The sequence below is a fragment of the Schistocerca cancellata genome, chromosome 10 (assembly GCF_023864275.1).
Source record: "Schistocerca cancellata isolate TAMUIC-IGC-003103 chromosome 10, iqSchCanc2.1, whole genome shotgun sequence".
NCBI lineage: Eukaryota > Metazoa > Arthropoda > Insecta > Orthoptera > Acrididae > Schistocerca > Schistocerca cancellata.
This window is the reverse complement of record NC_064635.1, coordinates 189057621-189083630: the sequence shown is the minus strand read 5'-3', so window position 1 is coordinate 189083630 and position 26010 is coordinate 189057621. Positions and strand designations below refer to the sequence as shown.

The 26010-nt window shown below is 43.9% G+C and overlaps 1 protein-coding gene and 1 long non-coding RNA gene across 2 annotated transcripts in view; both read left to right on the top strand.

Moving 5' to 3' along the window:
• LOC126106849 (uncharacterized) overlaps positions 1-12746 on the top strand; it is a 224555-nt gene extending 211809 nt beyond the window's left edge. Inside the window, exon 3 of the long non-coding RNA XR_007523399.1 lies at positions 12714-12746. This is a non-coding gene — a long non-coding RNA (uncharacterized LOC126106849). The remainder of the gene's footprint in view (positions 1-12713) is intronic.
• A 1058-nt stretch (positions 12747-13804) lies between these two features.
• The window catches only part of LOC126106236 (potassium voltage-gated channel protein eag-like), a 442532-nt gene continuing 430326 nt past the window's right edge, over positions 13805-26010 (top strand). Inside the window, exon 1 of the mRNA XM_049912464.1 lies at positions 13805-13883. Coding sequence (XP_049768421.1) covers positions 13805-13883 — 79 coding nt within the window. The remainder of the gene's footprint in view (positions 13884-26010) is intronic.

Below are 26010 nucleotides of genomic sequence, written 5' to 3'. Positions count from 1 at the left end.
TGTAACATTTGTTTACGTGTCAATGGAGGCATTTTTGAAAATCTACTGTAACTGAAATTGTGTTGTGTTAATGTGTTGTCTCTTGGTCATAAAAAAATGGGAAAATGTTTGTTGATTTAATTAGTTTGCCGCCAGAGAAATCTTCCTCTCCTCGTTTAAATACTCCACATAGGAAAAATGACTTTAGGGAAAAATATTTGTTTTGATGTCCCCTACAACCTCCCAGAGAATGTCGGTTTAAATACTTTTCACCCTGTATAGGGTACGCACATACCATCAACTGAAGATAGTGGACTACATTACCGGAGACCATTTTCCTTGCGTTTCCACTTGTTACAGCGAACACCAGCAAGTGCGCGAGTTACATGTAAACTGTAACCATTTTAACCACGTTTTATTCGTTTAAAGCGCCACACATATAAATTATATTACTGGCAAAGTTCGGTCTTAGGCCATTTTCAAATATGTGATATTGGCGATGTCTGAGTTACATTTAAAAAATTTTGTTTCGTGTTATGTGGTGTCACACATTCGGTATGTGTGAAGCAACTTAAATCAATTAATAAATGCAAGGCTTCAGGTTCAGACTTATACGAATTAGGTTCCTTTCAGAGTATGCTGATGCGACAGCTCCATACTTAGCAATCATACACAACTGCTCTCTAGATGAAAGATCCGTACCTAAACACTGGAAAGTTGCACTGATCACACCAATATTCAACAAAGGCAGCAGTAATCCACTAAATTACAGGCCCTTATCATTAACATGAATATACAATAGGATTGTGGAACACGTATTCTGTTCGAACACCATGAATTACCTCCAGAGAACGGTTTATTGACACATAGTCAACAGAGATTCCGAAAACGACGTTCTTGTGAAATACAACCAGCTCTTTATTCACACGAAGTGCTGAGTGCTATTGACAAGGGGTCTCAAATTGATTCCGTATTTCTAGATCTCCAGAAGGGTCTCGACACAGTACCTCGTAACCGAATTTTAATCACCCTGCATGCCTCTGAGAGTCGCCCAAGTTGTACTACTGGATTCGTGACTCCCTGTCAGAGAGGTCACAGTTCGTAGTAACTGGAGGAAAGTTGTCGAGTAAAACAGAAGTGAACTATGGCGTTCCTCGACGTTGTGTCACAGGCCCTCTGCTGTCCTTTATACAAACGATTTAGGAGACAACCTGAGCAGTCGTTTTGTGTTGTTTGCGGGTGATGCTGTTGTGAATTGGCAGGAGCCAATTCGCGGAGTTTGGAGGAAGCCGAAAGGCACGCGTTTAAGCTCACGGAGACTGGGGTGAGGTCTGGAACAGTTAAAGGAGTTGAGTCTCCTAAATAAAGTACGTAGTTGATGTAATACTTAACTTTAATCCATAATTGGAGAACATCGCTCTTGTTGATACGTGATTTATAATCTCAATATAAACCGGTAATGGCGCCTTGCTAGGTCGTAGCAAATGACGTAGCTGAAGGCTATGCTAACTATCGTCTCGGCAAATGAGAGCGTATTTGTCAGTGTAGCTTCGCTAGCGAAGTCGGCTGTACAACTGGGGCGAGTGCTAGGAAGTCTCTCTAGACCTGCCGCGTGGCGGCGCTCGGTCTGCAATCACTGACAGTGGCGACACGCGGGTCCGACGTATACTAATGGACCGCAGCCGATTTAAAGGCTACCACCTAGCAAGTGTGATGTCTGGCGGTGACACCACAGATGCTGTCGTTTTCCATCTAATAAAGTCATCGGGAGATCGAAACAAATTGCAAAACGATTTGGAAAAGACATCTGTATGGTGCGAAAATTAGCAGTTTACCGTAAATAAGGAAAAGTGAGAGGTCATCCACATGAGTGCTAAAGGGGATTCCGTTAAACTTCGGTTACGTGATGAATCAGTCTAATCTAAAGGCCGTAAATTCAACTAAAAACCTAGGAATTGCATTTACGAACAATTTAAATTGGAAAGAACACATAGAAACTGTTGTGGAGAAAGCGAACCAATGTTTCCGATTTATTGACAGAACACTTAGAAGTTGCAACAGATTTACTAGAGAGACTGCTTACATTACGCTTGTCCGTCCTCTTTTGGAGGGCTGCTGCGCGGTGTGGGGTCCTTACCGGATAGGATTAACGGAGTACATCGAGAAAGTTCATAGAAGAACAGCCCGTTTCTTATCATCGAGAAATAACGGAGAGACTGTCACTGACATGATACGGAATTTGGTGTGGACTTTATTAAGATAAGGCTTTTCCTGCTGTGGTGGTATGTTCTCACGAAATTTCAATCACCAACTTTCTTCTCTGAATGCGAAAACATTTTGCTGACGCCGATTCGCACAAGGGGAAACGATCATCGTAATGAAATAAGGGAAATCAGAGTAGTCACGGAAAGATATAGGTGTTCCTTCAGTCCACGCGCTGTTCGGATGGTTCAAATGGCCCTGAGCGCTTTGAGACTTAACTACTGAGGTCATCAGTCCCCTAGAACTTATAACCTCTTAAACCTAACTAACCTAACGACATCACACACGCACACACACACCCATGCCCGAGGCAGGATTCGAACCTGCGACCCGTAGCGGTAGCGCGGTTCCAGGCTGTAGCGCCTAGAACAGCTCGGCCACTCCGGCCGGCCGCTGTTCGGAGTTGGAATAATAAAGACTTATTGTGAAGCGTGATTTACAGAGTATCCACGTAGATGTAGGTGTAGATGTGTGGAAACGTTCCTGTTCCCACATGACACGAAACAAAATTTTAAATGTTTCACAGCCATCAGCAGTATCATATAAATTGCAAGTTGCCTAAAGCTTAAACCGTCGAGAATGAAATTTATATCCATGGTGCATTAAGGGAGTAAATCTGACAGCCTGCGGTGGTTAAAACGGTTCCACTATTTGGATGGTACATTGAGGCCGTGGGCCCGGACGTGAAGAAATCCTCCTATAAGTCACGTTAACTCGTGCTACTGCAGTAGAATCGAATTCACTCGTGTATAACGTTTTTAATAACGTCACGTTTAGATGTACGCGAACGGCCTTGCCGCAGTGGTAACACCGGTTCCCGTCAGATCACCGAAGTCAAGCACTGTCCAGCTGGGCTAGCACTTGGATGGGTGACCATTCGCTCTGCTGATCGCTGTTGCCAAGCGGGGAGCACTCAACCCTTGTCAGGCGAACTGAGGAGCTACTTGATTGAGGAGTAGCGGCTCCGGTCTCGTAAACTGACATACGGCCGGGAGAGCGGTGTGCTGACCACACGCCCCTCCATATCCTCATCCAGTGACGCCTGTGGGCTGAGGATGACACGGCGGCCGGTCGGCACCTTTGGGTCTTCATAGCCTGTTCGGGAGGAGTTTAGTTTAGTTTTTTTTAATGTATGGTACAGTGTGTTCCTTCCGTGAACAGGTGCTGGAGCGAGGAAGTTGATTTGCGAATAAGAAATATATAGGCTACTAGCTAAAAAAAAGTGATGCCGATTTTTCATATCTTCGTAAACAAAAAAGAAAGACAGTCATGCTTCTTGATGTCATCCTAGTAGTTCCACATCATTTGCTCGATATAGTCTCTTCATTTGTTTCTGGACAGAAAGTCTTTGGAGTGGCCAAGGTAAATGGAATAAGAGAACGTCTGGGTTTCCTTTAAAAGTTGCACCCTTCCTCCTTGGTGAGACTTGGTGAAGCGTGGTGTGATCACTCCCACACAGAAACACCTCTCCCCCTCCCGTTGGGTTCCTACCGTGGTCGGGTACAAATACGTAAAAATTAAAGTTCTTTGTTTGTTTTAAACATTGATTAAAACACTTTAATAAAAGCATATTTTATTGATATTTGGATCATAAGCGCTGTTTCTAACATTCCAACCCTGAGTTGGATTCGGACAGGCAGACAGGCAGTCAGAGAATGACGGACAAAAACGGCTCTTCGAAAATCTTTATCTACATTAAACTTAGTTTGTAGATGAGAGACAGCATTGTTTGTACCTTCCTTTGATTATGATCAAGTAGGTTTTCTATTTCGTGATTTATATGGTCACTAAGAGAATTCTTGTAGATGGTCTTCAGTTTATCTTTCTTCCACAACGGTTAACTTCTTGCTCGCACGCATATTCCGACTTTCGAGCATGTCGTTTTTTAACTTCTCTCCCCGTCGAACTGAAGTTAAATTATTATGACTGACTAATATCTAGTTACTCGATTGGAAACATTTGGGCGAGAGAAGTCGCTTCCTCAATATTTTTAAAACAAATATTTCCCACACTCCGAGGTATTAATTTAATTCCTAATCAAAATATCCACGGGTGTGCTGCCGGTCTATAGTGTCCAACGGGCACAATATTTCGGCGATCATACATTTCGCCATCATCAGGTGAACTGACGGACTGAGCTCCTGTTAACGTGCCGGCACGGAGATCCGTACGCTATGGCTGTTCAGAGGGAACTGGGTTCGGTCGCGGCGGCGGCCGTTTTAAATACCCTCCGCCCGCGGCGCGCTCCCTCCGCCGTCCGCGCCCCGCGCCACGGTCGCGCGGTGGAACAAATTGCGACGGCGTCTGAGATGACGTCGATGTGATGGCTCTGTCCGCCGTGGTCGTCACAACTATACGTTTGCTCGATTTACTCTTGATTAACCCAATCGCTGGTTCCCAAGCCTTGCTAAGATTATAGCCAGAGTCACGGTTTATGAGGTCGTCATTGGTGCGAATTTCGATGGCCTCTCTAACAACGCTGTCCCAGTATCTCGACGTATGTACCAGAATCCTCGTGCGGTCATACTCCATGGCGTGCCCGTTGGACACTACAGACCGGCAGCACACCCGTGGATATTTTGATTATCAAATACGCCGGGAGAAACTCAAGAATCACATCATACACCTTTACGGGGAGGAGATGTATCGCAGCATGAAGAAATTTGAAAAGTTGCGCCACCGTAGATGTCGTTTGCTAAGTACTCTTGCCTTTCTAAAGAGATGTCGTTCCGAGAATGTTGTTCCAAATTTTGCTAAGGTTATGCAGCAGCTAAGAGAATCAAGAAACGAGCCAGCCTCGCATTGGTACGTGAGAGAGAGGAATTCACCCGCCGGAGCCTTGAGTTTATCTCACAGGAATTACTCAAACTACATTTGCAACTGGCTAGTAAGTTCACTTCTTTTTCCTGGGATTGGATTGATGGTGTCACCTGGGTGCCAGCTGATTCCGCCCATAAGAAGGCTACGGGACGTCAAACAGCTAAGTTCTCACGTCTCCTTGACAAACCATCTCTACAGTTTCCGTTCAAGACTGTCATCAATTTGAGTGGCATGGTGTTGAGTGATGATGCGGTCTCGGTTTTGCAGAAAGGTCTCAACTTCGCTCCCACCCCCAAGTTCTAAGTTCTAGGGCACTGATGACCTCAGAAGTTAAGTCCCATAGTGCTCAGGGCCATTGTGAACCATTGACTCTCCTGTCTTTCAAATCTATATACATAATCGACAAGTCACTGATAAATGCATGGAGGATAGTATTTGCTGAAACAACTAACCATTCCCTTTCCTGTTCCACTAGTAAATTTACGAGAGGAAGCGATTGTTTGTAAGCTTTTGTACGAGCCGTAATATCTATTATATAGTCATAAAATCGTAGAAAAATAGGTCTACAGAACCAAGCCTTAATTATAATGCGGCTCGAAAGTTTTAAACATAGTAACCACGAAAAGTTACTATCCCTCCTTTCACATATTTCTCTTTGCATCCGTAGCAACAACAGTAGTTCACCATTGCTATTACACTATCAACAGACCGTGAAAACACAACAAAAACTCTTGATATTATAAACTTCAAACTCTGCGGAAAGTACACACGCACAGCGAAGTTCCGAAAACACGTGACAATCCTGGTTTAATGTTGACAACATGCGCAGAACGCAATGCTCACTCCAGAGAGATTTACTCTATGGGTATATCCACAGAGTTTTTATATCACGAGTCAGAGATAATATTCACAGATTCTCTCTCTCTCTCTCTCTCTCTCTCTCTCTCTTTCTCTCTCTCTTTCGCAGTCGTAATGTCTTTGCTCCATATAGTTAAGGTGCGCAGGCATAAATGATTGCTCTAAAAGAGTAAACGTGATAGGAACAGAATAATATTTCTGTTTGATATACACATTGTAAAAGTTTTGATATGAATTCGTGATGAAGAGCCTAACTTCAGCTGTATATGCGTTACAGAGCGTCATGACTGATTCACTTACCGACGCGGTGATTCCGACCGGCACGGCAGGGAATTCCTCGAATGAAATCTGACACTTGTGCAGCACTTGTTTAAGATCGAGGAATCCTGGGAATACACACGCGTAAGATATTCAACTGAGTTCAGAGAGGCCACAAAACTGTCACAGACCTTAATATTGTCCGTTACAATGATGTATATTCTCCGACTTACAAAGTTGACGTGAGATTTTCATTTCCACCCATTAAATGAGATTTGGTAAGGTTTTGTTGGACTTCCACTCTCCACATCAGTAACTAGTACGTACCTCTTTTCAAGCAAAAGCAATATTTCTGGGGCTGTCGCTACGTTTTTGTAGCTCACAAACAACCAGTCGTAAGGCTATAAAGCTAATCAGATTAAGGAGTCTACAAAGACGTGCTGGAAAGTAGTGCCTCTGAGTTTCTAATTTGAGAACTCTCCAAGCTCTTATTCTTCATGATTACATATTTATTTCTCGAAAGTATTCAAATGTGTGTGAAATCTTACGGGACTTAGCTGCAAAGGTCATCAGTCCCTAAGCTTACACACTACCTAACCTAAATTATCCCAAGGACAAAAACACACACCCATGCCCGAGGGAGGACTCGAACCTCCGCCGGGACCAGCCGCACAGTCCATGACTGCAGCGCCTATGACCGCTCGGCTTTCTCAACTGAAGTCACCCTGGCGGCGAATATATTTCTCAGAAAGACAGACCCGTTGCTGATACTGTCAGTGTACAATATTTGACCTTGTCGATGGAACTACAGTCCGACCTCTGATTGCACTACTTCATCATTATCAACGTGAAGTCCTCGAAAGTGAGCACTGAGTTTCGGCAAAGATGAAAATGGGATAGGGCAAAGTTGTGACTTTATTGAGGATGATCGCTCACAGGTATCGGATTGTTGCAGATATCGCAGCTTGTAGTCTGGCATTGTTAAGCTAAAGGAAAGGGTGGTCCATAAGTGGAGGATACCTTGGAATTCTAACCTCGATTATAGCACTGTTCTTCACGCACCGACATAGTTAAGTTACACAGTGCCATATTACACACTACAATTTGGATCCCTCTATCGGCAGAGGGTTGCAAATATGTGTAGACATAAAAAAATTTTATAAAAAGCTTTGACAGTATTAAAAAATAGCTTCCGAGACATCACTGCTCAGCCCGCCCTCGTACATTTAGACATCTACGTATACAGGGTGGTCCATTGATCGTGGCCGGGCCAAATATCTCACGCAATAAGCGTCAAACGAAAAAACTACAAAGAAGGGGGAAACCAGATGGCGCTATGGTAGGCCCGCTAGATGACGCTGCCATAGGTCAAACGGACAAAAACTGCGTTTTTTTACGTAGGAACCCCCATTTTTATTACATATTTGTGTAGTACGTAAAGAAATATGGATGTTTTAGTTGGACCACTTTTATCGCTTTGTGATAGATGGCGCTGCAATAGTCACAAACATATGAATCACAATTTTAGAGGAACAGTTGGTAACAGGTAGGTTTTGTAAACTAAAATACGGAACGTAGGTACGTTTGAACATTTTATTTCGGTTGTTCCAATGTGATACATGTACCTTTATGAACTTGCCATTTCTGAGAACGCATGCGGTTACAGCGTGATTACCGGTAAATACCACATTAATGCAATAAATGCTCAAAATGATGTCCGTCAGCCTCAATGCATTTTGCAATACGTGTAACGACATTCCTCTCAGCAGCGAGTAGTTCGCCCTCCGTAATGCTCGCACATGCATTGACAACGCGCTGACGCATGTTGTCAGGCGTTGTCGGTGGATCATGATAGCAAATATCCTTTAACTTTCACCATAGAAAGAAATCCGGGGACGTCAGATCCGGTGAACGTGCGGGCCTTCTTGGTACAGTGCTTCGACGACGAATCCACATGTCATGAAATATGCTATTCAATACTGCTTCAATCGCACGCGAGCTATGTGCCGGACATCCATCATGTTGGAAGTACATCGCCATTCTGTCATGCGGTGAAACATCTTGTAGTAACGTCGGTAGAACATTACGAAGGAAATCAGCAGACATTGCACCATTTAGATTGCCATCGATAAAATGGGGACCAATTATCCTTCATCCCATAATGCCGCATCATACATTAACCCGCCAAGGTCGCTGATGTTCCACTTGTCGCAGCCATCGTGCATTTTCCGTTGCCCACTATGCCGGTTTACGTTACCGCTGTCTGTGAATGACTCTTCGAAGCTAAATAGAACACGTGCAAAAAATCTGTCATCGTTCCGTAATTTCTCTTGTGCTCAGTGGCAGAACTGTGCACGACGTTCAAAGTAGTCGCCTTGCAATTCCTGGTGCATAGTAATACGGTACGGGTGCAATCGACGTTGATGTAGGATTCTCAACACCGACGTCTTTGAGATTCCCGATTCTCGCGCAATTTGTCTGCTACTGATGTGCGGATTAGCCGCGACAGCAGCTAAATACCTACTTGGGCATTTGGCTGAATACTTCCTGTTTACTTAAATAACGTAACTATCCGGCGAAGGTCCGGGCAATTGGATGATGTCATCTAGGATACCGAGCAGCATACATAGCACACGCCCGTTGGGCATTGTGATCACAATAGCCATACATCAACACGATATCGACCTTTCCCGCAATTGGTAAACGGTCCATTTTAACACAGGTAATGTATCACGAAGCAAATACCGTCCGCACTGGCGGAATGTTACGTGATACCACGTACTTACACGTTTGTGACTATCACAGTGCCTTCTATCACAAATCGAAAAAAGTGGTCCAATAAAACATTCATATTTCTTTACGTACTACACGAATATGTAATAAAAATGGTGGTTCCTATTTTTAAAAACGCAGTTGATAATCGTTTGACCTGTGGCAGCGCCATCTAGCGGGCCAACCATAGCGCCATCTCGTTTCCCCCTTCAAGCTAGACGAGTTTCGTTCTTTGCAGTTTTTTCGTTTGATGGTTATTTCATGAGATATTCGGCCCGGCCACTATCAATGGACCACTCTGTACATCCATACTCTGCAACCTGCTGTAAAGTGCATGGCAGAAGGTATTTATATTGTACCACTTACTAGGGCTTCATGCCATTCCATTCATCAATGGCACACAGGAGATACTCTCGTTTGAACGTCTCTATGCACACTGTGATTGATTTAATTTTATTCTCATCATCCCTACGGGAGCGACACGCTGATTTAAGTCTGTTTTCAAACACCTGTCCGCACAGGTTTTGGAGGAAGTGCGGGATGCCCTTCAGTGGGTCAAACAAACATGTGACTATTCGAGCAGCCCTATTGCGTATCCGTTCAGTGCCCCCTGTTAGTCCTATATGGTACGGTCCCCACTTTTTTTTTTTTTTTGATCATCAGTCTACTGACTGGTTTGATGCGGCCCGCCATGAATTCCTTTCCTGTGCTAACCTCTTCATCTCAGAGTAGCACTTGCAACCTACGTCCTCAATTATTTGCTTGACGTATTCCAATCTCTGTCTTCCTCTACAGTTTTTACCCTCTACAGCTCCCTCTAGTACCATGGAAGTCATTCCTTCATGTCTTAGCAGATGTCCTATCATCCTGTCCCTTCTCCTTGTCAGTGTTTTCCACATATTCTCTTCCTCTCCGATTCTGCGTAGAACCTCCACATTCCTTACCTTATCAGTCCACCTAATTTTCAACATTCGTCTATAGCACCACATCTCAAATGCTTCGATTCTCTTCTGTTCCGGTTTTCCCACAGTCCATGTTTCACTACCATACAATGCTGTACTCCAGACGTACATCCTCAGAAATTTCTTCCTCAAATTAAGGCCGTAATTTGATATTAGTAGACTTCTCTTGGCCAGAAATGCCTTTTTTGCCATAGCGAGTCTGCTTTTGATGTCCTCCTTGCTCCGTCCGCCATTGGTTATTTTACTGCCTAGGTAGCAGAATTCCTTAACTTCATTGACTTCGTGACCATCAATCCTGATGTTAAGTTTCTCGCTGTTTTCATTCCTACTATTTCTCATTACCTTCGTCTTTCTCCGATTTACTCTCAAGCCATACTGTGTACTCATTAGACTGTTCATTCCGTTCAGCAGATCATTTAATTCTTCTTCACTTTCACTCAGGATAGCAATGTCATCAGCGAATCGTATCATTGATATCCTTTCACCTTGTCCCCACATACTTGAGCAATATTCTAGGATGTTTCGCAAGTGTGTTTTGTCGCTTCCACTGTAGCCTGATTGAATTTTCCTAGTGCAAAGTATACCACATACTACACTTGCGACTGGGCCTATGTGGTCCTTCGATTTCATATTACAACAAACTGTTACATCCAGCTATTAGTATGAGCAGAACGATTCAAACTGTGACTCACAGATACTGTAGTCGTAAGATTCTGATGTCTCAAGAGACATGGTAGGATAAGGAGAAAATCACACGGAAGAGTGGGTCCACAATTCTTGCACGGTCTTCAATGATCACATTTATTTATAGTCCACACGATGGTTCGAAATACAATACAATAATCACCAAATATCTATGGCAATAAGATGTTGTTAAATGAAAATAAGCCTACAAATTTTAACCCCAGATTGACATGACTAAACTTTCAGTTCTTGCTACCCCGAGGAATCAGTGCCAGTAACAAGTAAAAAAATAAATCATCTCTCTAACAATAAGTAAACGACAGCTCTTCCACAACTTTCTTAGTCACAGGTATTAAATTACGAACGTTTAGAATAAACACCCAAGCATAGAAGACTTGACAGAATTTCTTACATCAATAGAATGGGCACAATCAGAAGTTAAGCTCAAGCTAATTATGGTGAGTTATAATTTAAATTGGAATGTAAGGAAATGGAAGTCCGAACGGAAATTTCATGAAAAATTTCCTCGAGCACACCAAGTACATTCGCAGATATTTGAACAGCTAAAGTAACTATCTCAAGATACACTACTGGTCATTAAAATTGCTACACCAAGAAGAAATGCAGATGATAAACGGCTATTCATTGGACAAATATATTATACTACAATTGACATGTGCTTTCATTATCACGCAATTTGGGTGCATAGATCCTGAGAAATCAGTACCAAGAATAATCACCTCTGGCCGTAATAACAGCCTTGATTCGCCTGGGCATTGAGTCAAACGGATCTTGGATGACCGCCCATGGAGCTTCAAAACGATACGACAGTTCATCAAGAGTAGAGACTGGCGTATTGTGACGAGCCTGTTGCTCAGCCACCATTGACCAGACGTTTTCAGTTGGTGAGAGATCTGAAGAATGTGCTTGCAAGGGCAGCAGTCGAACATTTTCTGTATCCAGAAAGGCCCGTACAGGACCTGAACATGCTGTTGTGCATTATCATGCTGAAATATAGGGTTTCTCAGGGATCGAATGAAGGGTAGAGCCACGGGTCGTAACATATCTGAAAAGTAACGTCCACTGTTCAAAGTGCCGTCAATGCGACCAAGAGGTGACCGAGACCTGTAACCAGTGGCACCCCATATCATCACGCCTGGTGATTCGCCAGTATGGCGATGACGAATACACGCTTCCAATGTGCGTTCACCGCGATGTCGCCAAACACGGATGCGACCATCAGGATGCTGTAAACAGAACCTGGATTCTTCGGAAAAAATGACCTTTTGCCATTGGTACACCCAGGTTCGTCGTTGAGTACACCATCGCAGATGCTCCTGTCTGTGATGCAGCGTCAAGGGTAACCGCAGCCATGGTCTCCGAGCTTATGGTCCATGCTGCTGCAAACGTCGTCGAACTGTTCGTGCAGATGGTTGTCGTCTTGCAGACGTCCCCATCTGTTGACTCACGTGGCTGCACGATCCGTTACAGCCATACGGATAAGATGCTGCTAGTGATACGATCCAGCACGGCGTTCTGTATCACACTCCTGAACCCACCGATTCCTTATTCTGCTAACAGTCATCGTATCTCGACCAACGCGAGCAGCAATGTCGCGATACGATAAAGCGCAATCGCGATAGGCTACAATCCGACCTTTATCAAAGTCGGAAACGTGATGGTACGCATTCCTCCTCCTTACACGAGGGATCACAGCAACGTTTCCCCAGGCAACGCCGGTCAACTGCTGTTTGTGTATGAGAAATCGGTTGGAAACTTCTCTCATGTCAGCACGTTGTAGGTGTCGCCACCGGCGCCAACCATGTGTGAATGCTCTGAAAAGGTGATCATTTTCATATCACAGCATCTTCTTCCTGTTGGTTAAATTTCGCATCTGTAGCACGTCATCTTCGTGGTGTAGCAATTTTAATTGCCAGTAGTGTATTTTGAAGAGACTGATGATATTGTCGACAAATGGTATCAAAAATTTTGATGCATTTAACTTCCATGATACTTTATTCTCTGGAATATGCTTAAATTTGAAAATTGATGTATATTAGTATACAGCCCGCCCTGGATTCGTACCCAGACACGAGATGAGTGTGTTTGTTGGTGCAGGTGACGGGAGCGCCCACGCCCGAGGCAGCCGCGACCGCTGTCTGCGCCAGCCGTCATGGACCGCGCGAGCCGCCCGCCCGCCTGCTTCGACTTCCCGCTGCCGAAGATGCCGCTCGCAGCGCAGCCGAAACGCCGCCGCCCCGCCGACCACAGCGCCCCTAGCGGCGGACCCCGCTGCTAACGCACGGCTCAGCCAGCACGCGAACGCGCCGCCATGCCCCTGCTGTCGGGCGGCCACCAAGACGCACACCTCGACAGCGGGTAGCCGCCGCGCCTAACCACGGACGAGCCCTCCGAGCCCCGGACCCCGATCCCTCGCCCTCGCAGTCCGCCCTTCGCAGCCCTTCCACTTTGCCGTCTCTGTCCCGAGTCCCTTAATTGGTGCACGCGTTGTGCCGCGTTTCCGCGAACTGCAGGAAAGTAGTTAGAGGTGAGCTGGAGCGGACGTCACGCTACCTCTACACTACTGAACAATCTTTCACTGGAGGTCTACACTTTTGTGTTACCAAATCTGTCCTCCAGTTGAAGTGCTGAAGGAACGAGAGTACATTCAACTCCTTACCAGGAGCGTAAACAAAATAACTTACAGAACAACAATAATTAATTTTTAATAAAAAGTTCAACAGTGCCTGATACATGTTTTCGTGTTGTGTGTGTCCTGTGATGTGTACAGTAATCTCGCGCCTGAAACGTTAATACTTTTTGCGTTTTGCAATAAATACATAATTCTGGGCTACATTTAGCTCTTGTTGGCCTGAAAGCAATCGTCGAAGAAGAGCCGCTTAAGAAGTAAATTTGCAGCACTCGTCCTAACAAAACGGTGTATTATAGATATAACGCTCCATATACGAAACGGAAAGAGAAAGAATAAAATATATATTTATTTTAATTTTGCTCAAAAGTTATTCTCGCTATCTTGGAAGGAGCATAAGTGAACAGGTACCTAGTAGGACAACGAATTCCTCGTATTGAAGCCTGCCCCATTCCATCGGCGGAGAGGCAGAGCATTTTCTTCCTCGCGCTATACGTGTATCAGTGCTTCGGCGTTTCTACACGGCAGCAGAAGGCATCGTCAGGAGTAAGCCAGCACCATGCCAGGAGGACGGCGCGGGCTCGTCGCGCCGCAGAACACCTTCCTGGAGAACATCATCCGGCGCTCCAGCTCGCAGCGTGAGTACCCTTACTGCTTTCCTAATATTTCCATGCTATCTCGTTCTTACAAGGGAATCTCCTCATCTCACCCCCCTCAGATTTAGTTATAAGTTGGCACAGTAAATAGGCCATGATAAACTGAACACAGATCAATCGAGAAAACAGGAAGAAGTTGTTTCGAACTATGAAAAAAAGAAGCAAAATATACAGACTGAGTAGTCCATGCGCAAGATAGGCAACATCAAGGACAGTGTGAGCTCAGCAGCGCTATGGTCCCGTGGTTAGCGTGAGCAGCTGCGGAACGTGAGGTCCTTGGTTCAAGTCTTCCCTCGAGTGAAAAGTTTACTTTCTTCATTTTCGCAAAGTTATGATCTGTCCGTTCGTTCATTGGCGTCTCTGTTCACTGTAATAAGTTTAGTGACTGTGTTTTGTGATCGCACCGCAAAACCGTGCGATTAGTAGACGAAAGGGCGTGCCTCTCCAATGGGAACAGAAAACATTTGATGGCAAGGTCACAGGTCAACCGATTCTTCCACAGGAAAACACGTTAGCAGGAATACTCTGTCTTCCGTGCGCTGTAGTCGACTGACGTCGTGTGTTTCGATGTTTGTTTAGGGTTCAAATGGTTCAAATGGCTCTGAGCACTATGGGACTTGACATCTATGGTCATCAGTCCCCTAGAACTTAGAACTACTTAAACCTAACTAACCTAAGGACATCACACAACACCCAGTCATCATTTGTTTAGGGGTAGCGTCCCCATACTACGGTACAGTTACCTCGCATCGGACGGACGGACGGACGGACGGACAGATAATAATTGTCTGAAAATAAAGAATTAAACTTTTCACTCGAGGGAAGACTTGAACCAAGGACCTCTCATTCCGCAGTTGCTCACGCTAACCACGGGACCACAGCGCTCCTGAACTCACACTATCCTTGATGTTGCCTTTCTTGCGTATGAACTACTCAGTTTGTATATTTTGCTTATTTTTTTCATAGTTCGACACAACTTCTTCCTGTTTTCTCGATTGATATGTGTTCAGTTTTTCAAGGCCTATCCACTGTGCCAACTTATAACTAAACCTGAGGGGGGTGCGATGGGGAGGTTCCCTTGTTAGTAATTTACCTGGCATTTATCAACTGGTTCACTGGGCTCACAACATAGACTCTTCCTAGAGTCTGTCATCTGAGTCCTAAGGCACAAGATTCCGTTTGGTTGTTAGTAGTAGTGGCTGGAAACTAAGAACAACAAGTAGTAGTTGGTGGAACCAATTACCCAGATCACTTGTACCTCGTTTCAGGCAAACACAGAGGTGTGATGCAAAGCTTCACACGCTCCGATATATTGAGCGCTGCAAGTTGGTGTGTGACTCACAAGCTGTGAACACAATCTAACAGCTATTGTCACTATGAAATCAGATCAAACGTACATTTTTTTTGTATTCATTCCTTATTTGATTTTAAATATTGCTAGAATTACACGCTACCAAAACTACGGATCGGTAATTGTGGTACACTACATAAATAATACAGTAAATGGTGGAATTACCGGTGTAGTGTTTCCTTTGTCTTGGGAAAATACCGTGAAAAATATAAAATAGAAAATCTGATTGGGTTTTGAATTTTGGTGGCTTCAGTTACGGATAAGGCGGACTTCGTATTATTGATTGAGATCGTGCTGTAATTTGACCGTGCATGGCAGAACGGGTCGGCAACACTACAAAAAGCGACTGTACGGAAATAGCATCAGAAACTAATTGAAATTTACCTTATAATCTTGTTAGAAACGCAGTATTAATTACAATATAGTCTTCATGACTGTCCTCCTAATTTCTCTTGTAGGACGACCCGTCTTTCACTTTTCGCCGTCTGTTGAAAACTTCAAGTTGTCACTGTCATGATCAATTTACAAATTTGGCGATAACCACCTCGAATCACTATTGAAACAACCTCGCTTTGTAATATAATTTTAATTTCCACCCAAAAGCACATTCAACACAGCGCCGAAAAATACTCGTCTTTCGTATGAAGACAAGAGAGAGAGAGAGTCCTCAATTAGTCGTTAAAAACAAAAAACCTACGCAAAAGTAAAAAAGACGAACAAAATTATTTATAAAAATCGGTCGCTGGCGCAGCGCTCTTCTGCGTGCGCGATCGTAAATTATATCTTTGTATTGGCGGAGGCGCGGTAGTCAAAGTACCATTACACCGGTACTATTGGTAGCGCTGGTGCGGAGAGAAACATAAATGAATGTGTAAGAGAGAAACTAGGAGCTGCCAGTTTCTCTTCGTTTTGATTCTCTTTGTGTTGTACATACCTAGAACCACAGATCATTCAGCGTTAGTGCATTCTATACTCTCACATAATATAAATTGCATTTTATAAGTAATAAGAATTAGTTGATCGCATTACCTCTACGCTTTCAAGTAAACGAAGCAATTATTTTGATGCAAGTACAGTTTGTGTGCACAAACATGAAACATATTAGTACTTATTGTAGTTATTTTGTACTGAAGGGAACATTCTTCGACACGTTTCATTTAAGTTCGAAGAAGTATTGAAGCAATGTCTGATATGTTTGTGTTTTGTATTTTGTTTTTTAATTCACCTTTCTGTGTATCAAGTGCTATATGATAAATCTGTATTGCTTGCTTCATTCTTACTACGTCATCTACATGTTTCACATTACATATTAAAAATTTTGGGGTAAACCCGAATTAAATACTGACATCTTCAACTGTAACATCTCGTTGAATCGGGTGTACTGCCGGTCGTCTGCGGTTTTCTAGCACAATATTTCGACGTCGTACCTCGAAGTCTTCATCAGGTGCTTCCTGTGACTGAGAGTGAGGCTCGCCGTGTCCCGTATTTACGTCTGGACGGTGTCTGGCGTTCCCTACGCCGCCCGCTCCCGTCGCGACCGTGTAGGCAGGACGCGAGATGTTCCGTCTTCCGTCCGCGCCCGCTTCCGCTGTTTTCCCCGGTTTCGGCCGTTTCGTGGCGTACCCGACTAGGTGCGCGTCCGCGAGGCGCGTTCCTACCACCGCCAGTACAACCGATTCAACGAGATGTCACAAAATCGTCGGGAAAGTCTAAGGAATTACATAACTTCGTACTAGAAACGCTGTTTATTTTTAAATAAAAGACAGAAAGATAACGACGTAGAACAAAAATGTTCCATAGGTTGTGCAGACCTCTATATATCCTCAGCTATCTAGAAACTGTTCTAGTTCACCACTTTCGGTTTCTAAGGGAATCTCATAAAACAACCATTGCATAAGCGAGCACGGGCATCGAAATGAGATAACGCCTGATAGGTATGCAACACAGCTAACGAACAGGTAACGTGGTTACGAACTTAACTCACCAACGCCACTAGGAAAAAGACGGCAGTCTGCTCTTATGACAGTCTGACTACTGCAGCCTGGGTTGTTTTACAACTGTACAAGTACCTCCTTTGAGGCACGCGCTCAGGGTTTTCATGATGCTTCACACCCCTCCACGCTGACCGCTGCAGCTTGGCGTGTGACAATGAGCATAACATAGCGAATGCTGTCACTTGTGATTTTAACTGTTACTTCTCGAGTGTAAACTTCATTGTGGTAAATATCATGACCTCGTTCAGCTACCACCGATGTGCACATTGTATACACGCAACGTCTTCCAAACCTAAGCTTTAATATTATAGATGATTATTTTTAAAGGAAGTCTGACTGATTGAAGAATTACCTCAATGGTGTTAGTTTGTAAGGAAAGTTAACAGTTTTCTAACTCACGTCCGAAGTATTGCAAGAGCAGTTGTGATTTTCTGAAGCGTCTGATTGATGATGCCAAAAAAAAGAAATGCTTCAACTAACTCCTCACTTCTTACCTGGGTTATCTATTAAACAACAACTGGGACAGAAACCAGTGAAATCTAGTTCCTCTTCGCTCTGAAAAATCGTTAGTCAGAGAAATCAATAGTCACACCTGAAGCGAAAAAAATTTAAAACAGATTTTATATTTTGACTCAAAATCTTTTGTAGAAATATTAAAACTCCAGTTTAGTTATGTGGTCCGGCCCATTCGTCTCTTACACTTTTACGTGGTGCTTAAGGGGCTCCGGAACGCCCTATACTTGCAATGTTAAAATAACGCTTATAAATTACATCTTTCCTCACAAAGTATTTGAGGTAGGAAGTTGAAATTTTTACAGATTATTTATTGGAATATGGGCTACAACTTAACACAGGGATTTTACAAAATTTTAGTTCAGTTATTAAAGATGATTTTTTTCAATTGTAATGAAAATTCACAACATTTTTTTGCAATTTTTTATTTATATATTCAAAAATATACAGTTTTTTGGAAAAAGGCTGTGTTAAATTATGCAGAAGGTACTGTGTAACATTTACTGAAAGTTTGAAACAAATATGTTTGGAAGATCCTTAGAAAACATATAATTAGTATGAGAAAATGAAAGTTTTGGGAATCGGGCGACAAAGATTGGATTAACTTTTTAGTGCATTCCAGGTCCATAGGATGGATTATCTTCATCCTCTGCAAACTCCTCCTCCAGCTTCCTCTTGTTCCTCCTCCTGTTTACTCTTTCTTGTATTTCTAGACTCTTTACAGCCGTGTCTGCAGCCCGAAGGCGTTCCTTGTCTAAAGCAAGCATCGCTCGTACCATGTTAGAACCTATCTTCATTCCCATATTTCTAAATACCTTGCACCTTACAATGTTGCCATCATTGAAAGTCGCAACAGCATCATACACACCAAAGTGAAGTGTTTCTATTCCAACAAATACAGTCTTGGTGATTCTCGACCATATAACACTATTTACACTTTCATTGGGGTTTTGAGTTTTTCCGTGAATACACTTTTTCAACAGTTCAGGTGCTGCTAAGTCTCTGAAAATAGGTTAGCCACAACACATACTTTATCTCACATCACTAAAATGTACCTGATGAACACGGACGTAAATAATAACACCATTTGACAGCAGTTTAACAGTGCCACAGTGGGTCACGCCCATGTAGAACACATTTCAAAAAAAATTAAAAATAGTTGTAGTCTTCGGAATTGAATAAATTATATATCTATTAAAAGGTAATAGTCTGTAGATTCAGAAAACGCAAAAAAGTAAAAATTGAACTTTTCATGATTTTGAGCCTTTCCGGAGCCCCTTAAAGGATACTGCTTTCGCGAATAGCTAAACAACAATTCAAACAAATCACATTAATGTTTTTTATTACAATAAAGTAGATTGACAGTACTTAACTTTGGTTTACATCTCGTGTAGCAAGCTGTTGGCGACTTCCAAATAACCAATGTCTTTCACTGCAGACAATGTCCACGCAAGTAATGGATATGGATCACAAGTAGCAGCTCTTCTAGTGCTCTCCTCTATTCCGGGTCTACATGTGTTCGTCCTCTACTTGTCCGGCCGAGGCTGTCAGGACCGGTGCCAATATTCTCTTCGTGTAGGGGCCGCTCCTGTCCTGGTGCGGTCCTACTCCTTGTCAATGAGCTATAGGCCGACGGCGTCTCACAGCCTTGTCTGCTCTTGGCTTCTTCATCTTCGTGCCGGAGCTTGTCTTTACGCCGGGACATTAGTGAAAAGAACTGGCCATGTGCGAGTAGGAATCGATCTCTGAGGGTTCCGTACATACTTAATTATGTATAGACAGTTAATCTATTCCAGGAATCGAGAATCTCGACCATTTTTCCTGTTATTAACACAGGCAAGGTATCGGTCCCAGGGATTCTATTTCCTCGAGAATGTTTTAATTTCAATAATATAAAAGTGGCGTAAAACTACGAAGGCGACCTTCCCTATAACAATCAGCAGCTCTGCGTTCAGGCTCACTGGGTTGCAATGGTAGAAGTCAGACATCAGGCCAGGAATGACTTTATTGCCCAAATGATGCATTTCATAATTTATCCATCATCAGATATCCAGGCGCGATTACTGCACGTGAATGTGGCGTTTTAAGTAGTATGTGAAAGCAGACGCCAGCCGGTGTGGCCGTTGCGGTTCTAGGCGCTTCAGTCTGGAACCGCGTGACCGCTACGGTCGCAGGTTCGAATCCTGCCTCGGGCATGGATATGTATGATGTCCTTAGGTTAGTTAGGTTTAAGTAGTTCTAAGTTCTAGTGGACTGATGACCACAGATGTTAAGTCCCATAGTGCTCAGAGCCATTTGCAACCATTTTTTTGAAAGCACACATTCGCAGACTAGTATTTGGTTGGTCTGTCAAATCTTCCTATTTTTCATGATCCTAGGTCAACGGGAAGCATCCTATAGGTTTCGATTTCTGAATTAAAATGTGTGACGTGAATAACTGTGTCTTTTTTGAGTTGGGTTGATTTGGGCGAAGAGACCAAACAGCCTAAAGCGATTTTAGGGAAATCACTCGGGATTGAACCGTCGTCCTTCCGAATGAGAGTCCAGTGTGCTACCACTCATTTTCCATGTTCTTCCACCTACGCTCAATGGAGCACGTTATCATGATTTCATACGAGATACTCTACCTGTGCTGCTAGAACATGTGCCTTTACAAGTACGACACAACATGTGGTTCATGCACGATGGAGCTCCTGCACATTTCAGTCGAAGTGTTAGGACGCTTCTCAACAACAGATTCGGTGACTGATGGATTGGTAGAGGCGGACCTATTCCATGGCCTCCACGCTCTCCTGACCTCACCCCTCTTGACTTTCATTTATAGGAGCATTTGAAAGCTCTTGTCTACGCAACCCCGGTATCAAACGTAGAGACTCTTCGTGCTCGTATTGTGGACGCCATTCTCCAGGGCTGCATCAGGGATTCCATGCGACGGAGGATGGATGCATGTTTCCTCGCTAACGGAGGACGTTTTGAACATTTCCTGTAACAAAGTGTTTGACGTCACGCTGGTACGTTCTGTTGCTGTGTGTTTCCATTCCATGATTAATGTGATTTGAAGAGAAGTAATTGTTGTGGCGTAGCAAGACAGCCACGCCACTCGGAAGTAGCCGAAATGCACGCGTTAACTCACGCCGGCTTGCGTGAGGTCTGAAACAGGATACGTTATGAATGCTATAAAGAAAAGTACGTAGCTTCTTTAATACTTAACTTTAATTCATCCTTGTGGTACATCGCTCTTGATAATACAAGTGAGACTCTCAGATATGGTTAATGGCGCCTTGCTAGGTCGTAGCCATGGACTTAGCTGAAGGCTATTCTAACTGTCTCTCGGCAAATGAGAGAAAGGCTTCGTCAGTGTAGTCGCTAGCAAAGTCGTCGTACAACTGGGGCGAGTGCTAGTACGTCTCTCTAGACCTGCCGTGTGGTGGCGCTCGGTTTGCAATTACTGACAGTGGCGACACGCGGGTCCGACATGTACTAATGGACCGCGGCCGATTTAAAGCTACCACCTAGCAAGTGTGGTGTCTGGCGGTGACACCACAGTAATAAAATGAGTTCTAACATGGAAAGTAAGCGTTTCCGGACACATGTCCACATAACATATTTTCTTTCTTTGTGTGTGAGGAATGTTTACTGAAAGTTTGGCCGTACCATTTTGTAACACCCTGTATATTGACTGAATGATCTTAGAAACTTCAAATTTTTACATCAACGAGAGACTGTAGACCTCTCAACTGTCTTACGCCATCTTGGTACCAGCGCCTGTATGCCCGCACGGTGAAATTCAGGACCAACCTGTTGGAGCCACTGTTTGGCAGCGTGCACAAGGGAGGCATCTTCTTCAAACCTTGTTCCACGAAGAGAGTCTTTCAGTTTCCCAAAGAGATGATAGTCACATGGAGCCAGGTCAGGACTATAACGCGAGTGTCGTCCATCCGAGTTTTGTGATCGCTTCCATGGCGTTTTGACTGACATGTGGCCGTGCATTGTTGTGCAACAGCAAAACATCCTGTTTTTGCCGATGTGGTCGAACACGACTCAGTCGAGCTTGAAGTTTCTTCACTGTCGTCACATATGCATCAGAATTTATGGTGGTTCCACTTGGTACGATGTCCACAAGCCAGAGTCCTTCGGAATCGAAAAACACCGTAGCCATAACTTTTCCAGCAGAAGATGTGGTTTTGAACTTTTTTTCTTCTTGGGTGAATTTTGCATGATGCCACTCCATTGATTGCCACTTCGTCTCTGGTGAAAAATGATGTGGAGCTTTGTTTCGTCATCTGTCAAAATACTTCCAAGAAATTCATCTCCACCATTCTCGTACTGTTCCAAAAGTTCTCTGGATACCGTTTTTCTTGTGAGTCACTGTCAACATCCTTTGAACCCACCTGACATAAACCTTTTTTAACGCCAACAATTTCAGTATTCTGCAAACACTTCCTTCCCCTATCCCAACGTAGCGCGACAATTGGTTCACTGTGATGCGTCTGTCAGCAGGCACCAATTCGTTAACTCGCTGCACATTGTCTGGAGTGTGTGCAGTACGAGGCCTGGCGCTGCGAGGACAATCCTCTACATTGCGTGCCCCCTTTCATCACGTAACCTGCTTGCCCACCGACTTACTGTACTGCGATCGACAGCAGCGTCTCCATTCACCTTTTTCATCCTCTTGTGGATGTTTCCCACTGTCTCGTTTTCACAGCACAGGAATTCTATGACAGCACGTTGCTTCTGACGAACGTGTGGCAGCCATCGTGAAGACATGCTGTGACGGCGCCACTCACGGTAACAGGTTGAACTAAGTTTGAAAACAAGCGGGAAGGATGTGTCTACACACTGTAAAACTTTCACACATTCAGAATGTAAACTGTATTTTTACAAAAATAGTGTGCATTTCTTTTGGGGTGACCCTCGTAACATTACTCAACTTACTGTTCAAAGAAAAATGTTGTCTCGTTAACCTTGTTATTTTACATTATTCTTTCTCGATATCAAAACTCAAATTAACTCTAAACTGTGGTTAAGCGGCCATTACTGTAACTGATAAACATTTTTTTTTAAACTTCAATTGTCGCTTTTGCTCTGAACTGATTATTAACATTACTACACAATTATAATGAATGTAATAACTCTGATTGGCGATATTACTTTTCAAAAATTACATGTGAGACGGGGAATAATAATCCTTCCAGGAATATTAACACATGTTTTTATAAATCATTCGTCCATATTACTGCAAAGACATTAACAAAAACCATCTCCTGTTGTACCTGTAAAGATAAAAGAGAAAGAACGTCCTTACTTTCTCACTGAAACGCTGAAATACACTGTGATCAAAAGTATTCGGACACCTCGCTGAAAATGACATCGTGGCGCCCTCCATCGGTAATGCTGGGATTGAATATGGTATTGGTCCACCTAAGCCTTGATGACAGCTTCCACTCACGCAGGCATACTTTCAATCAGGTGCTGGAATTTTTCTTGGGGAATGACAGCCCGTTCTTCACGGAGTGCTGCACTGACGAAAGGTATCGATGTCGGTCGGTGAGGCCTGGTACGAAGGCGTTCCAAAACACTCCAAAGGTGCTCTGTAGGGTTTACGTCAGGACTCTGTGCAAGCCAGTCCATTACAGGGATGTTACTGTCGTGTAACCACTCCGCCACAGACCCTGCATTATGAACAGGTGCTCGATCGTGTTGAAAGATCCAATCGCCGTCACCGAACTGCTCTTCAACAGTGGGAAGCAAGAAACTGCTGAAAATATCAATGTAGGCCTGTGTTAAGATAATACTACGCAAAACAACAAGGAGTGCAAGCCCCCTCCATGAAAAACACGACCGCACAATCACACCACCGCCTTCGAATAGTACTGTTGGCACTACACATGCTGGCATTCGCCATACCCACACCCTGCCATCGGATCGCCACATTGTGTGCCGTGATTCGTCATTCCACATAACGTTTTTCCACTGTTCAGTCGTGCAATGTTTTCGCTCCTTACACCAAGTGAGGCGTCGTTTGACATTTACCGGCGTGATGTGTGGCTTATGAGCAGCCGCTCGACCATGAAATCCAAATTTTGTCACCTGCCGCCTTTCATAGTACTTGCAGTGGATCCTGATGCAGCTTGGAATTCCTGAGTGATAGTTCGGATAGATGTCCGCCTATTACACATTACGATCCTCTTCAACTGTCGGCGGTCTCTGTCAGTCAACAGACGAGCTCGGCCTGTACGAGTTTGTGCTGCACGTGTCCCTTCATTTATCCACTTCAGTATCTCATCGCAAATAGTGGACCTAGGAGTGTGCAAATCTCGCGTACAGACTAATGACACAATTGACACCCAGTCACCTGCCCACGTTCGAACTCCTGCGAATTCCGCGGAGCGCCCCATTCTGCTCTCTCACTATGTCTAATGACTACAATTAAAATCGCTCAAAAGAGGAAAGGCCTCTGGACCTGATGGGATACCAGTTCAATTTTACACAGAGTACGCGAAGGAACTTGCCCCCCCCCCCCTTCTTGCAGCGGTGTACCGTAGGTCTCTAGAAGAGCGTAGCGTTCCAAAGGATTGGAAAAGGGCACAGGTCATCCCCGTTTTCAAGAAGGGACGTCGAACAGATGTGCAGAACTATAGACCTATATCTCTAACGTCGATCAGTTGTAGAATTTTGGAACACGTATTGTGTTCGAGTATAATTTTTCTGGAGACTAGAAATCTACTCTGTAGGAATCAGCATGGGTTTCGAAAAAGACGGTCATGTGAAACCCAGCTCGCGCTATTCGTCCACGAGACTCAGAGGGCCATAGACACGGGTTCCCAGGTAGATGCCGTGTTTCTTGACTTCCGCAAGGCGTTCGATACAGTTCCCCACAGTCGTTTAATGAACAAAGTAAGAGCATATGGACTATCAGACCAATTGTGTGATTGGATTGAGGAGTTCCTAGATAATAGGACGCAGCATGTTATTCTCAATGGAGAGAAGTCTTCCGAAGTAAGAGTGATTTCAGGTGTGCCGCAGGGGAGTGTCATAGGACCGTTGCTATTCACAATATACATAAATGACCTGATGGATGACATCGGAAGTTCACTGAGGCTTTTTGCAGATGATGCTGTGGTGTATCGAGAGGTTGTAACAATGGAAAATTGTACTGAAATGCAGGAGGATCTGCAGCGAATTGACGCATGGTGCAGGGAATGGCAATTGAATCTCAATGTAGACAAGTGTAATGTGCTGCGAGTACACAGAAAGATAGATCCTTTATCATTTAGCTACAAAATAGCAGGTCAGCAACTGGAAGCAGTTAATACCATAAATTATCTGGGAGTACGCATTAGGAGTGATTTAAAATGGAATGATCATATAATGTTGATCGTCGGTAAAGCAGATGCCAGACTGAGATTCATTGGAAGAATCCTAAGGAAATGCAATCCGAAAACTATGGAAGTAGGTTACAGTACGCTTGTTCGCCCACTGCTTGAATACTGCTCAGCAGTGTGGGATCCGTACCAGATAGGGTTGATACAAGACAGAGAGAAGATCCAACGGAGAGCAGCGCGCTTCGTTACAGGATCATTTAGTAATCGCGAAAGCGTTACGGAGATGATAGAGAAACTCCAGTGGAAGACTCTGCAGGAGAGACGCTCAGTAGCTCGGTACGGGCTTTTGTCAAAGTTTCGAGAACATACCTTCACCGAAGAGTCAAGCAGTATATTGCTCCATCCTACGTATATCTCGCGAAGAGACCATGAGGATAAAATCAGAGAGATTAGAGCCCACACAGAGGCATACCGACAATCCTTCTTTCCACGAACAATACGAGACTGGAATAGAAGGGAGAACCGATAGAGGTACTTAAGGTACCCTCCGCCACACACCGTCAGGTGGCTTGCGGAGTATGGATGTAGATGTAGATGTACTGAGGTCGCTGATACGGAGTATCTGTCTATAGGTAGTAACACAATGCACCTAATATGAAAAACGTATGTTTTTTGGGGGTGTTCAATTAGTTTTGACCACATAGTGTATATGCAGTGGCCATTTTATGTTTTATAGTAACTTGACGTCCCTCATTAAACATGTAGATGTTTCTCGCCACAATGTATTAATTGGCTACAATGTTGCAGGACTTATAGTGCAAGCAATTACGACATAGATGTATCCTCGAAATAACCTGCATCCGAGGCATCTGCTTGATTGGGATGACAAACTACTTTAAAATAATAACTTACAGATAGCTCATCCA